This window comes from Phascolarctos cinereus, unplaced genomic scaffold, assembly GCF_003287225.1.
Source record: "Phascolarctos cinereus isolate Bilbo 61053 unplaced genomic scaffold, phaCin_HiC Scaffold_726;HRSCAF=1367, whole genome shotgun sequence".
Lineage (NCBI taxonomy): Eukaryota > Metazoa > Chordata > Mammalia > Diprotodontia > Phascolarctidae > Phascolarctos > Phascolarctos cinereus.
In genome coordinates, this window is record NW_027556098.1 from 23168476 (window position 1) to 23185136 (window position 16661).

The 16661-nt window shown below is 35.9% G+C and overlaps 1 protein-coding gene across 3 annotated transcripts in view; it reads right to left on the reverse strand.

Annotated features, from left to right (window-relative positions):
- GYG2 (glycogenin 2) overlaps positions 1 to 16661 on the reverse strand; it is a 54418-nt gene that overhangs the window by 17635 nt on the left and 20122 nt on the right. For all 3 annotated transcript variants that reach the window (XM_020992971.1, XM_020992967.1, XM_020992963.1), the window contains exons 4-8: positions 13691 to 13865; positions 10434 to 10596; positions 9169 to 9295; positions 4825 to 5047; positions 1668 to 1814 (exon numbers count right to left, since the gene is read on the reverse strand). In XM_020992971.1, the coding sequence (XP_020848630.1) occupies positions 1668 to 1814; positions 4825 to 5047; positions 9169 to 9295; positions 10434 to 10596; positions 13691 to 13865 (835 nt within the window). The remainder of the gene's footprint in view (positions 1 to 1667; positions 1815 to 4824; positions 5048 to 9168; positions 9296 to 10433; positions 10597 to 13690; positions 13866 to 16661) is intronic.

Genomic DNA, 16661 nt, shown 5'->3' on the forward strand with positions numbered 1-16661 from the left:
AAAAGCATTACTACCTTGGCATTCCCATGTACAATTCATCTTTATATATAAAACTAAAAGCTCTGTCAGGAAGATAAGAAGCTGAGCAGTTCTTTTGAACATGGTCATTTAAAATCAGAAAACTATTCTAACAGCACAGAAAACTATTCCAGTTGGAGAGATGGAATCAATAAATTACAATTTTTAAATTTTTTTTCAAGGATTTTGCCCTAGCAACCTGATGCCTTATTTTTATTTTTGTTGGCAGACATAATTTACTAGACACAGCAATGATATACATAACTTTAGATGTCTACACCAATCATTTAAAGTGTTCTTTACAAATCTTGTGTGAATGTGTAAAGTTAACTAATAATAATATTAATAATAATAGCATTTATATCACACTTCAAAGTTTACCAAGTGCTTTACAAATATCTCATTCTATCCTCACAATTACCTTGGGAGACAGGTGCTATTATTATCCCCATTGGAAGGAAGGATTTATTAAGTGCATACTATATGCCAGGCCCTATGCTAAGTGCTTTATAAATATTTCATTTGGTCCTCAACAACCCTGAAGGTAGGTGCTACTATTATTCTGCTACTATTATTCCTGTTTTACAATTGAAGTAACTAAGGCAGTTAAGTGACTTGTCCAGGGTCACACAACTAGTAAGTTTCTGAGGCTGGATTTGAATTCAAATCTTCCAAACTCCAGGTCCAGCATTCCGCCCATTGTGATACCTAGCTGCCTCTATCTAAAGGCAGAGAGTAAGGCATCGTGAAATGAATAGAGAGCTGGTCTTTGAGACAGGAAGATCTGGGTTCATGTCCCACCTCTGACACATACTGACTGTGTGACTCCAGGCAAGTGACTAACTTAACCTCTCAATGCTGCAGGAAACATTCCAAAACTGTAGGTTTCTGAGAAGATGCTGACCTATACTGATAGAAGGATGCTTCATTGGGAACTTCAGATGAACTCGTAGGCACAAGCATAATAAATAAATGAATGGATGGATAAAGACAAAAATAGATAAATAGATGAAAAATAAATCAATGAATGAATGGATGAACAAATAATGACTGAATGGATAAATATATAGATGAACAGATAAATAAATCAATGATTGGATAGGTAGATGGATGATGAATAGAAGCTTGCAAGTATACAACGCAAAATAGAAGTTCAATAGTTTTTGGGAAAAAGAAGTCTGGACCTGGAGTCAAGATCTCAGTCAATTTTTTGTTCTAGTAGCTATAAGCCTTAAAAAGAAAAAAAAATCTTACTACTATAGCTTTTCAAAAATGCAAAAACAAAAATTGCTGCAGTAATACGGGACTATAACAATTCTTTGAATCAAAGGAAATCTCCATTCTTGGGCAATCGGGTCAGAGTACAACCTGGAAAGAGTCCAAAGAAAGCCAAGATGGAGCTGAACCATTCACAATCAAAACCAAGTCAAACCAGAGTAGGATCCTCTGATACTTTTTGAGTCTGAGCAGTGTGAAGACATGGACTTTCCAAGAGTGGTACACTCAGCAGTGTTATCAGGTCAGAGAAAGCATTCTGGGCAACAAACATTAGCTCCACCCAATGCATTCTCTACATGTGACTGGATAGAATCTGGTATTGGCTTTGTTTCCACCCTGCTACATAAACCAAGCTGTTACCATGTACTTACATCTTTCTTGGTCACCTCTTCTGGTGTCAGAATAGGATGAGTTATTTCCAGTGTCTGTTCTGGAAACTTCTGAACAGGGAAATACTGGCTATTATTTTGGCTTGAATTTGAGCTTTCCCATGGTTCACCAGTACCACAAAGAGTACTCTAAAATAAAATAATAAAACAAGAGAAATTAGACAATGAAATGGTTTATTTTTACAACATAACCATTTAATTATATTTCCTATATTATTTCCTAGCTGTATTTGTTAATGTAGCAAGTTTTATGATTTATATTACATTTCTACAATCATGCATTTATTGATCATAAGCACTTGATAAGTATCACCTTTTTCTCCCCTAGTTGAAGGCAACAAGCATTTATTATGCACCTGTTATATACTGGGAACCGTGCTAAATGCTTTACAAATATCATCTCATTTAATCCGTACTACGACCCTGGGAGGTAGGTGCTATTATTATTATTCTCATTTATAGTTGAGGCAGCTGAGGCAAACAGGTTTAAGTGACTTGCCCAAGGTCACACAGCTAGTCAATGTTTGGGGCTGCATTTGAATGCAGGACTTCCTGACCAGTGGGCAGCTAGGTGGCACAGTGAATAGAGTGCCAGGCCTGAAGTCAGGAAGACTCATCTTCCCAAGTTCAAATCCAGTCTCAGACACTTATAGCTGTGTGACCCTGGGCAAGTCACTTAAATCTGTTTGCCTCAGTTTTTCATCTGTAAAATGACTTGGAGAAGGAAATGGCAAACCACTCCAGTATCCTTGCCAAGAAAACCCCAAATGGTATCATGGAATCTGACATGACTGAAACAAGAGAACACACTTCCCAACTTCAGGTCCAGTGTTCTATCCACTACCATCTACCTTCTCCTCTGCCCTAGACCAGAAGATTTAGCAGAATTATTCTACACAATCACAAGTGCTTAGTGTTTTCCTTACAAATTCATAGGTCCTATCTAGCAATTGTGTGAGTGGGGAATCTGATACAAGATGTTATTATAACATCTTTAGCAGTGCCTACCAGATATTAAACTAAGGAAGCATCTGTTAAAGTCTTTCCCTTTTGAGAAGAATCTATAAATTCTCTTGGATAAATAAAAGTTTGTTTTATTCTGATTCTATTAAAGCAAAAACAAATATTAAAGTGAAACATTAATAATACTAATTTATAATTTTGTATTAAGACTATTTGCTAGGTAATAAAGTAGATAGATTTCTAGACTTGGAAGTAGAAAGATCTGAGTTCAAATTCTGATCCAGACATTTACTGGATATGTGACTCTAAAATGAGGGGGTGGCCATATCTTCCAGCTCTAAATTAATGACACTACAATTCCACAATATTTCTACCAGTCCCCAGAAAAGTGGAAAGGTATGTAAATACACATACACACACATACTTAAATATAACTTTTCTAAGGAAAAGGTTGTTTTATAAGTGTATGTGTATATATGTGTCTGTGTATGTATGTATGTGTGTGTGTATATATATATTATAAAACACCCTTCCTTTACATGTATACATAAATATTCCTTTATACATACATAAATAATAGTTTACACACACAAACACAGTTAACTAAATCTGTATGTGATATGAAAAAATAAATGTGTGTACAGTATTTCTGCATCTCCGCAATCATTTCATGTTGTCTTAAGATTCTTTCTTCCTTCAAAGCAGTAACTGAACTGTTGTGTTACAATTTTCCTAACCTCCAGCACCCTATATCAGATCCCAATCTAAGGATTGGAGAGATTTAAGTCAACCATGAAAATGAACACTGACTTCTTACTTCTGGAAGCTAAATTCAATTAAGGCTTTTGGCTGACTGTTGTAGACAAATCAAAGTAATAATAAATATTAAAATATTACATAGATCTACTGCCTTGGGCCACAGATTCATTGATACAGTACCATGTTATGACACTGCTGAACTTAAAAGATTGGTAAAATGTGTTTAAGCAGTAAAATGTATACATGTGTACCTTACATATGCAATATTTGGCAAGGCAAATAAATTTCCCCAGTGCAAATAGAATGCAGATTGGGTATGCATGATTCTATGATTTTCTTAAGTGTGAGAGAGGAATCATTTAAAAAAAATAGAAGTATAAATGTTTTTCATAATATAACAGTTCATATTTATATATCTTGATGTCTACAAAAGCATTTTCCTCCAAACCACTCTGTAAGGGAGGTAGTTTAAGAATTATTACGTCCATTTCACACATGATAAAAATTGAGACTCAGAGAGTTGAAGTGACTTGCCCCAATATCAGACAAGTAGTAAAGTGAGATTTGAATCCAGGTCTTACAGATTCCAAGACCAGTGTTCTTTCCATCATTCCATGTTGCCTTCTACAAGGCAGATTTATCCAAAGAGACAGTTAAGAAATCCAATCCTTTTGAAATACATTTATATTCTGGTCTTCACACAAAAAAGTAAAAACAAATCTACTCCACATGTCTATCAAAAAAGTAAAGGATCCTTCTGAAGCACTTCCTGGTTGCTATTTTGAATTTGATTTGAAATGAGGGCAAAAAAATCTCTTCAAACAGAATTGTAATCAGCATTCTATTCTAGCCACTACATATCTGTGATTAAGGCCCATATTATAAAATATCAGCTGCTAATTTAAATAACCTATTCTTCATTATTAGAAATCATTCCAGCATCTCACACTCTCTTAAACTTTACCTTTTTTTTCTTGTCACTGAATTCTATGCAACCAATAATTTAAAAAAATAATAATTTACATGACTAGCATTCTGCTACTCAAAACCAGACTTCATGCCACAGTGCACAGTGCAGAAAATAAATTTGGTTTTCAACAATTGATCCTTCTTCTAGATAAGCATGGCTATAGAAAGGAAAAATGAGTGGCCTTAGAGTCAGAAGACCTGAGTTTTCATCTCAGCTGTGTGAACCTCAGCAAGTCACTGACTGCCTCTGACCCTATATTTCCTTAACCATAAAATGTGGATAAGGATTTTTTTCCTAGGTATTTTATAGGACTGTTATAAGGATTAAATCAAATTATATATGTCAAAGTGTTAGACCAATGTCTGACAAATTAAAATTCAACGTGATCAACAACTTCATTTTTTAAAAAATGAAGTTGATAGTAGGTAGAATCATCAGTTTACTTACTGTTTGTTCTTGAGATTCAAGCTCTGCTACATGCTGGAGTTTATCGAAAAAAGGCACAATGCTCTCATCGTATATTTTCCACCAGAGATCAAGAAATGAGACATGATGCTGAGATTCTGAAGTTAAGCTCTCCGAAATCACTGAGCCAGTCTGACGGTTATATTTGTAGTGCCAAGGCTTTGATGGCCCCAAAAAATGGACCACTTTTGCATCCGAGCCAAATCTTAGAAAACAACAATAATCTATTTTTTTCACTTGAGTGATGACACATCCAAGTAATTTATTCAACAATTGCAAAGTTCTTAAAAAATGAAAGGGAACTGGGAGATTCTTTCAATGCTTTTTTTAAAATTGAAAATCACTTCATTTTTTATCGAAAATCACTTTTACTTTTATTGAAGGCCAATTCACAACGAACTTAGATTAAAACTATTTTTCTTATCAATATGTCAAGGAACTCTGATTCATCAGACCTTAAAAACTCCCTCCCCATTGGGACAAATCACAAACCATTTAAAACATGGAGACTTAGAGGGTTTTCTGAGGAATAGAAAGGTTGAATAAATTGACCACAATCATGCAGTTCATATATTTTACTATCGGAGGTTGACCTTGTTTCCAAGCCTTCCTAATTGCAGTTTCAGCATTCTATCCCCTATGCCATACTCCCTTTCATTTTCAGTGAAACAGTCCCGATGCTTAAAATAGCATGAATATATTTTTTATATAAATAAAAAGGCAGTTATGTTTCATGTTTCTATATGGGGTTTACTAGGGAAAGTGCTAGGCTGGGAGACAGAGGATGTAAATTTTAATCCTAGCTATAATGCTAAATAACCATAAAATCTGGGACAAGTCACTTAACTTCTGGGCCTCAATTTCTTCATTTCTAAGGTCTCTTCGAGATTTAAAATACTTATTTAATTTTTTTTTTAGAGTCTATGTGGTATAGTTGCTTTGAAATCAAAGGACCTGGATTCAAATTCTGTCTCTGATGCTTACCATGTGTGTGACCTCAAGCAAATCACTTAACTTTCTTGGACTTCAAATATTCTCATCTGCCAAATGAGCAGGTCTTTGAGGTCCTTTCCAGCCCTACATCTATGATTCTGTGACCCTATTACTTATAGTCACATATACTTAGTTTCAAGTCCAAACCAGAACTCATTCTTTCTCTTTAAACTTTACTTTCTTCTTAATGACCCTGTTTATATTGAAGGAAGAAAAGAAACAAACATGTATTAAATGCCTACTATGTGCTAGGAATTATGTTAAAAGTTTTACAAATCTTATTTCATTTGTTCCTTACAACAACCATGGAAAGTAGGTGCTATTATTATCCTTCTTTTACAGAGGAGGAAACTGAGTCAGAGGTTAAATGCATTGCCCAGTGTCATATAGCTGCCTTTTGTGGAAGGCACCATCAACCTTATAACTACCTAATTTCCCAACTAAGGTGTCATCCTTAACTCTTCACCCCATCCACCCTTACTTTATGACATTAAATAATTTGCCAAGTGTTACCAAGTCCACCTGCTCAATATCTCTCACACTGGTCCCTTTCTCTCCACTCACTTCACAACTTTCTAGTCCAGGCCTTCATCACTTCTCACCTGGACTAAGATGACAGCCTCCTAATTAGGTTCCCTGTATCCATCTTTCTCCTCTCCAAACTACCCTCTATAAAGTTGCCAAAGTGATGTCCCTAAAGTATAGACCTGTCCATGGGACTCCCCCACTTCCCAACCTCAGTGCTGTTCTGTTTGCCATTAACGCCCTTCACAGTCTGGCAGCAGATGATCTTTCTAAAGTAATTACCTTTTATTCTTCCCTATTTGCTCTTTGTTCCAGCAAAATTGGCCCACTTGCTCTTCCTGATAAATGACATCCTATTTCTTCCCTTTGTACCTCCACACGTGCATGGAACGCTCTTCTGACTTCACTTCACTTTGGAACCCCAAGCTCCCTGTAAGGTTCAGTTCAAGTGTCACTTCTTTCAAGGGGCCTTTTCTGATTCCCCCAGTGATCAGAGCTCCCTCCTCCAAGTTTCTATGCATTTATCCTGTAGTATCCCGTACTTGCCTTTGCATTATCATAGCACGCTAATAGAATAAAAGTTCTTTGTATCCCCAGGGCCTGGAGCTGACCTGACACATAGTAGGCACTTAATGACTGCTTCTTGATTGGTTGATTCAATTGTTAGCTCAATCACCTGCTCAGCTTCCTCAACATAGGGGTGATAATGATTGCCATAATCATTCAGAAGGTTGTTTTTAAGAATTTAATGTCACCGTAAAGTACTGGGTAAATGTAAGCAATTATTAATATATTATCAATATACATTATCAAATACTATTTGAAGCTCTAATAACCTTGCCAAAAATTGAAAATTTTAACATTTCTTAATAGTACATATGTTTAGCAAAATGATGTGAACGCAAAGGGTAACCTTGATAGTTGCTGATAAATCCAATTTGTTTAGCATATTGATCCACTTTATTAACCAATTCTAAAGGTTTGTGTTTTGTTTTGTTTTCACTTCATCTGGAGACATTTCATTCCCTAGACTGCTCACAAAAATCATGTACTGTACTAAAACTTCATCACATAATTATCCCCCAAGTTCCTGGTGGAAACAACAAGGACCATAATATAATGGAAAGAACTCTAGATTTAAAGTCAGAGGGACATGACTTCAAATACTGGCTTTGCTATTTTCTACCTCTGTGACCTTAAGCAAAATGGTTTCTCTCTGTGCCTCAGTTTCCACCTCTGTAAAATGAAAAGAATGCACTAGAGAACTTCTAAGGTCCCTTCCAGCTCTATATTCTATTACCAAGAATAGGTAACAGTGGTAACGGAATTCCAGTAGTTAGGGTAAATTCAACTAATCTAGGGTTGTGGGGTAGTTGCATGAACCATTGGAGTCAAGAGGGTGCAGGAAAAGGGAGGTTAAAGTACCTTGAAGAGAGAGGTCCTAAGGGTTAAGGAGGCTAAGGAAGATGTAGAGCAGAATATTCAAAGTGGGTACAGGTTGAGGTAGAGAAGACTGTGAGCTATGTATTGAACTAGTACTTAGCACACCATAAATCTAGCTGACTTGACTGATCCAGAGGTCCATAAATGATAGCAGCAAAGATCCACACAAGATGGATTGGAATTTAAAGAGGGAAAATATTGATGAGTGACAGTGGAAAGGGCAAGATATTAAAGTAGCATTGGGAACAAGGAGTACGTGTCACTTCTACTTTCTGGCCTTGTATATCAAGAGGTGCAGGAAACCCTGGTGAGAGGCAGGACTGATGCTGTATTTTAGTAAGCACCAGAATATGAAAGTCATCTTAAAGGACAGCTACAGGATCATAGATTTGAGCTGTGAGGGACCTTGAAGTTCATCTTAGGCCTATCTTGGGGTTTTTCCTGTTGTTCACAAATCTGAAGTTATCTGCTCAAGATCACACAGATTTCACACTTAGGTTTTCTGACCCTAAATCCTGAGATCTTTCTACTGTACCATAACAGAATAAAGCACTTGGACAGTGTAGTGTAGGGGTTCTAAAACTGGGTTACATGAAATATATTTGAATAACTATAGTTCAAAATAACTATTTTAATCTTAGAAGAGGCCCACAGACTTCAGGATACTGCCCAAAGGATTCCATTTAAAAAAAGGAGAGAGAAAGAAAAGGTTAAGAACTCCTAGTATAGTGTAAAGAGAAGGCAATAAAGTGGAGGCTAGTAATTGCAGAAGGGCTATGGTTGACTTTACTATGGAAGAAGATAAATGGGGAAGGTGATAAGATGGCCAGCACAGCTAGATGTGAACAGCTTTCATTACTTATGTCACTAAGTGATCCCACACTGATACAAGGCATCTAGCATGGCATGGCTCCCAGATAAGGTGGTTCATATGACTAGGAAGGGAAGGCAACACAGAAAAGGGTATGGCACACTCATGGGACCCTGAGGGAGAGGCAAACTAGGTCCCTCAAAGAAGTAAATCACTTGGGCTGACAGTTGATGCTGAGAGGGAAAAGTGGTTGGCCAGGGAACCAGAAGTAAGCCCCAACCATGGAAGGCGATCATGCTTTCTGAGATGCAGGCATCTATGTCATAGTATACCAATCACGCCATGCTAGTAACAGCTCTGCCCTTGATAATTACTTGTAAGTCAGAAATGCTGGCCCATGAATAAAGCAATCAGACACTTGAAATCTGCAAGTCTTGAACTAATATGAATACAATTTGCATTTATATGTCAGAGTCAGGCTGACTGCCATGGAGAGAGAAAAAGCTACTACAATAAAGAATGGGGGGGGGGAACTCAATAGCAATCAAACTTACTTATTGAAAGCAGGTCTATAGGTATAGATGGTGCTACTGCTCAAGTTATAGAGAAATGGCAAATGTTTGCGAATATCTGAAGTTGCCCAGTTACTGAAGAAACTATTCAATAATCCTTGGTCAGCCCCTAGTAATTAAAAAAGAAAAACATAAAAGAGAAATGCATAAACATAACATGTAGACATTAAGAAAATGGATACAAATGAATATTCATGATGAAGGAGACTAGGAATTACTGACTTCTCTGCTTTCTGGATAATATTGTTTCAGACTGTTCTCTCTGAAGAATTTGCAATAATTTCCTCAAAAGCTCTCACAGACAGAATCAGAAAACCAGAATCTGACCCGTTAATATACTATAGCAAAAGAAAGGGATCTAATGGTCTAAGAGAACAATAAGATAAATCCACATAACTACTGTCAGCTAAAACCTTATGCTTATATTTCTCTTCCTAGAGGTCTTGCTAATTCAAACTAAAATGTTAAGTACATTAATTCTTTCCTAAAATCATCATCTAGGACAGCTAGATGGCACAGTGGATAGAACAACGGCCCTTGAGTCAGGAGGACCTGAGTCCAAATCTTGCCTCAAACACATAACACTCACTAGCTGTGTGACTCTGGGCAAGTCACTTAATCCCAACTGCCTCACTCACAAACAAAAAAAAAAACAAACAAAAAACAAATAAAATTATCGTCAGTACATCTGATGAAAGCAAGTTGGTATTTGCCAAGCTTTATTTACTATGACGTCACTTTCAATATCTAACATACTCATCTCTATATTAAGGAAATTTCTATTTTCTAGCCAGATATTTCTTCTATTATTAGGATTCCAAATAACTATGTTACTATGTGTTTCCTTAATTACCACTAAACTTTAACCCTTTTTTTCTCTTTAACTCTGCATAGAAAAAGAATAGTGAGTTAGAGTTCTAAGTTTGACACTGAGTAGCTATGTGACATTAGACAAGTCATTTAATTTCTCTGAGCCTGCATTTCCTCATCTGTAAAATAAAGGGATTGGACTAGATGATCTCGAAGATCTGTTCCAGTTTTTAACAATCTATCTTCTATTTTACCCACTTAGCTGAATATTACTTCAATAGCTCTTTATAGTTGTTTATGTCAATTTTATCCTTTTAACCTACGTATCCTTGCCTACTGAGTTGATTCAAAATACAAGGCAAAAAAAAACCAGATAAAATCCAAGTAGGAGTGTATATAATTTCTAGGCAAGCAACTCTTTCCTCTCCAAGATTTACCATCAAAACTTCCATGTTTCACTGCATGCTGCATCAGCAGGCTATGGGTTTCTAAAGACGGTCGGAAAACAAATACTCCACTGTTGAAACAATCTGGCCATCCAGGGTCTGGGGCCGCAGAGAGCTCTTCACGGTCAAATAGCTCATCAATATTACACAGCACCTGGGGAAACAGAAGCCAGCTGAAAAAATTGCATCAGTATGTCTCAGGAGTTTGACAAATAACTAACAAATGAAACTGATGCTTAGGGGTAGAAAAAGACAGGCATTTTTTGCTTTTGTTTTAATTTTGTTTTGTTTTAATGTGTCCTTTTAAATTCAGTCAGAATCATGAATGAAGTTTTCTGTATTTCTAAAGAAAAGAAAATGCTGTAGTAACTCTGCCTTTGAGATGAAAGTGATTTTCTTGATGTTCTTAAGGTACTACTTTTAAATGTTCACCTGTCCTACTCTTAACATAGGTGACAAGTGAAACAAAGGGAACACACATAGTGAAGAGCAAAGAACATGTTTAATATGCTACCTCTGAGAGTCTGATGGCAGCATACAGTTTCCTCAGTGACTTTCTAAATGGTGTTCTAGTTTAAAAAAAAAGAAATAGAAAAAGTATTGAATAGCCTTTTGTTCCTGCTCCCTTGCTTGTCATTTCATTCAGATACCTTTTCAAAGATACATTACAAAATAAACTAGAACCAAATAAACTACCAGCACTCATGCCACCTCAGAACATAGACTCTCTGTTGAAATTTGATCATGAACTTGAAGATTTCGATTTCTATTTAAATGAACTCCTTGACCACAGAAGTTGAATGTGCATTTTCCAAGTCTGTTGCCAGCTAACCCAAAAATCAGGCATAGCAATCCTATCTGTATATCTAATAATAACACAAACATATGTAGTCTTTTAGTATTCAAAAGGTGCTTTATTTATATTATTTTATTTGATCCTACAACTCTGTGAGGTGGAAATAAAAGCAGTACTATCCTATTTTTACAGAAAAAACTCAGGTCTCTTCACACTCAGTAGTTTATTCATGGCCACATGACTGAGAAGTATCAACATTAGGATTCAAATGTGGGTCCCATCCAAAGTATAGTGTATTCTATTATATAAAGATTTCTTCTACTGTACTCATTGTTGGGCACACACAATTTGGCACTTGATTTTATTTCTGTCTAATAATCCAGGGGTTCTTAAATGTAGAGTCCAAGAAATTTATTTTTAAATTTTTTTATAATATTTATAGCAGCTCTTTTCTGGGGGCAAAGAATTGGAAATTGTGGGGATGCCCATCAACTGGAATATGACTGAATAAATTGTGGTATCTAATTGTGATAGGATACTATTGTGCTATAAGATACAAAGTGAAATGTACTACGTACAAAGTAACAGCAACATTGTAAGACGATCAGCTATGAATAACTTGGCTATTTTCAGCAATACAATGATCCAAGACAATTCTGAAGGACTTATGATGAAAAATGCTATCTATCTCCAGAGAAAGAACTGTCTGAATACAGATTGAAGCATACATTTTTCACTTTCTTTATTTTTCTTGAGGTTTTGTGAGGTTTTTGGCCTATGTTTTCTTTCACAACATGACTATTATGGAAATGTTTTTCATTACTACACATGTATAACCTATATCGAATTTCTTGTCTTCTCAGTGGGGGGTATGGAGAGGAAGGAAGGGAGAGAATTTGGAACTCAAAGTTTTAAAAAACAAATGTTAAAAATTGTTTTCATGTGGAACTGGGGAAAAAGAAAAGACAATATTTTTTTAAAAAAATAACTGTATTTCAATATAATTCCTTCCTTTGTAATCCTACGTGTGTTATTTTAGAATTAAAAAACAAAACATTATTCTGAGAAGGGACACAAAGGCTTCACAGGATTGCCAATCCAGTCTAAGATGCAAAATGGTTAAGAACTACTGTTCCAGTTGTTTTATATTACATACTAATATACATATACATAACTAATAGTTAGATTGTAAACTCCTTGAGGCAAGGGACCATGTTTTACATTTCTCACATAACAAGCAGAGCAATAGTTGAGGATGCTGCCAAAACTCAATAAATACTTGTATGTTGAATAACTGATGCTATATAGTGAGCATAAGAATGCTGCATTCTCAAGTAAATAGGATAGCAGTTCAGTACAAATTAGAAACTTCTTGTTATATGAATATATAGTATAAAAAGGTCAGTATCATATACTGTAAGGATATCCTACTCTAGTCTGCTATCCTTCTCCATTTTGTGAGTGTTTGTCCCATTCACACTCACAGTTATACTTTACTGATCCTCTTGTACTTTTTTTCCTCCCATCTCCTCCTTTACAATTATGGAGGTAATAAAGGAAGTTTGCCCACATATGTGCTCTTAAAAGTGAAACATTATTTTTTTCTCTGATGCATCTTTTATTTTGCCTTTATGCCATCCCAATGCCTGGTTTTATCTTTGTTTTCCTTTCCTTTTAAACCACCTTCACATCCCTCTCACAAATATTCAAAGTCTTTTTTTTTGGCTTATTACTATGCTTTTACCTATCCTGCCCTCCCTCTTAGACCCTTCTCTACCCCATTCCCCTGTCCCCTTCTATTTCTCTTTTGAGTTTAACGTATTTCTATACCAAAATCCCTATGTGTTTGTATGTATTTGAGATTACGTTAAATTTTCCTCTATCCAATTCAATTCATGAGATATTAATTCCACTCACCTCTTTCTCCATGATCATATATTCTTCATCTTATGCACCTCTATTATGTAATAGTGATTTTCCTCCCTTCCTCCTCCTTTCTCCCCCAGTATAGTCCCCTGTACCTCCCATCTTTGTTTTCCCCAAGACTGATAAAAGAACAAAAGTACCTACCAATCCACTCTAATTTTCTCTATGACCCTCAAAGAATTTAAAGGTCTGGAAAGGATCAAGCTGGACTGAGGTACTTCTTGATGTTGGGGCTTGGGCAGGAATTACTGGAGTGCTTTCTGCATTATGTCTCATCCTTGATATAACCCAACTTCTTCATGCCAGTCACTCTGCAGGATTCTGGAGGTTTTTCTGTGGACTTCTGGTTTGGGTGAAGGAGTCCAAAGGTGATTCATTCCCTTACCAGAGTGGTGCATCTCTAAGCTCTGAGGGATCCTCTGTATCTAGTCTGCCATCATCTTTCCACAATCTCCCTAAAACTATTATAAGTTTTTTTTAGTTTTATAACACATAACTGCTCTTCATCATTTCCTATTGTACTCACCAATGTATCAGCATCCATAAAGATACATTTGCTATAATGAGTAAGAGTCCAACAGTGAAGTTTAGTGAAGGTTACACCAAGTTCTGGTCTCTTCAGCAAAGCCAAGTGGACATAGTCAGCACTGTCTTCTAAATCCACTTCAATGACTTCATCAAAAACTTTGTAGAGAACATCCCTGAAGGAAGGGGAAAAAAACCCAGCATAACTATATCTACACACACACACACACACACACACACACACACACATACTCATATATATGTATATATGTGTGTGTGTATACATATATATACATATATATATATATAATATCAGAGCAAAGAGTGAACATTTTAATACAGTGCAACATTTTTCTTTAAGTGAATGGCCTTTTGTACTATTAAATCATAGATCACTGAATAGATTTATGTTTAGAAGCCAAAGATTAGTAAGCAAAATAAATATATTAGCATATAGTATGCTACAGCACAGACTGCTTTCTAAAAAGCCAAAGCCTCCAGGTACTATTTGCTGGAGAAATCTTTAAAAAGATAGAAATATTCATCCTATTGAACACACAGAAATAAATTGAAATATTGAAATTCACATAAATAAAAAAATCAGATCTCTGTGCCGCACATAATATTTATAGAGTAGAATATAGTTTATTTTCATTAAGAAGAGGGTAGACCTATTGAATAATATTTTCATTCCTGTGATATTAAATAGCTGAATTTAATAACTATATTCCATTTTACTTTCCATTCAATTTAAAGAAAAGTTCCTCAAGTAATCAATGATATTAAGAAATAGATGCATACTATGCTATCTTATACCATTCCCTGGCCTTATACACTTACTAGTAATCAATCCAATGTTATTTACAAATTACTTATGATTTATTAATAGTTGTATCATTTTTACATTGCATTTCATTATATATCATGACTTTATCATATATAGCTCCACTAGAATAATTCTCCTGAAACATTCTTTCTATCATTTAATCCCCTTGTTTATTTGGTTTTTTGTTTGTTTGTTTGTTTGTTTTTGGCTAGGCAATGGGGTTAAGTGACTTGCCCAGGGTCACACAGCTAGTAAGTGTTATGTGTCTGAGACTGGATTTTGAACTCAGGTCCTCCTGAATCCAGGGCCGGTGCTCTATCCACTGCACCACCTAGCTGCCCCTAATCCCCTTGTTTATAAACTCTAAATGATTTCTCCTGTGTTGCAGAAAATAACTAAATACCTTAGCTTGGCATTTAAGGCTCTCCATCTATTTATTTCTCTACCTAGTTTCTTCAACTACTTACTTTCCACTATTCCCAGAAAGAAGAGAAGATTCATTATGGGGAAGAAAGCCAGCCTTAGAGGAAAGAAGGCCTGGGTTCAAGTCCTGTCTGTGATACACACTGGCTGTGTGTACCCTAGGCAAATCACCTAACTTCTTGACCCCCCTGGCCAACTCTTCAGGGCTATAATGTGCAAAATAAGTGATAATCTGCAGTGTGAGAGTGAGTTCTCCATAGTAATGAAATCTCAGGTCCATACCAGAAAAAAAAAATTCCCTTACCTGAATGCTTTGTTCTATCCAAATAATTTTACTAACTGCATCCAAACACATCTTTCCTATGTTGTCCCCATTCCTTTATTTACACGATTCCCTCTTACAAGGAATGTCTTACTTCTGCCAGATCTCACATCAACAAGACAACCATGTGGCTCCTACCCATAATTCAAAATCCAAATCAAATTGGACTCCCTAAGGGAAATCTACTTTCACAATTCCAAATGGACACAAACTCTCCCCTTCTCTACACTGATTTGGCACAAATCATACACTGCCTTATTATTTAGTTAGGCATGTCTTTAGGATCAGCAATGCGCTTTACATAAATTATCTCATTTGATCCTCATTAACACTGTGAAGTAATATAATTATTCTCATTTTCCAAAAGAAGAAACTGACACTAGGAGCAGTCGATTTACTGGCTTATCATTACACAGCTAGTAAATACAGAGATGGGATCCTAATGAAGTTCTTCTGTGCCCAAGTAATGGACTTTATGCACTATGCCATGCTGCCTCTTTATATGTATATATAAGGTCCTTGAGGACAGGTACTGAATTTCTTCTTTACTCCTTCCTTGATCTAACACAATGTTTTGTGCGTAGGATGTCCTCAAATCAGTACTTAATGATTGGTTCATAGATACATATGCCTGTTTGCAAATGGCTAAAAACTGGTCATGACCAATTATAGCCAAAGCTATTATGAGGGTGGGCCACCAGAGTTTTGCCAACATGCACTGAAGTTCCTAGGACAAGCAAATCTAAAATAATAATTTGAAACTACTGTGTACTTTGCTCATGTAAATTAAACTAGGGGAACAAAAGACAGATGTGAAGCAGCAGAGTCCATAATCATATCTTTATTAGATATATGTGCTGCCCACAACAAAACTGCTGACTTTTTTTGTTGCCTTGCATTTAGCTTATATTTACATAGAGATTTACAGTTTGCAAAGAATATTACATCTTTCATTTCATCTTCACAATAATCCTATAAAGCTTTTATAATTTGCCTATGAGAAAACTGAGGCTGAATGACATTTTGGTGTCACATACACAGTCACACTACAAGTAAATGTCTGAAGCTGGATTCTAAAGTGGGTCTTCCTCCTCATTTTCCAGAAGAAGAAACTGAGGCTAGGAGCAATCGATTAACTGGCTTATCATTACACAGGTAGAAAATAACAGAGATGGGATCCTAATAAAATTTTTGACATACTCTTGAAATAGCCATGAACTGTGTGACCCTGGGCAAGTCACTTAACCCATCTTGCTTTAGTTTCCTTATCTGTAAAATGACCAGGAGAAGGAAATGGTAAACCACCCAGTATCTTTGCCAAGAAAATCTCACAAAAGGTCACGAAGAATAGGACACCTCTGAAATAAGTGAATAAACTGTGATTAAACTTTTTGTTTCTGT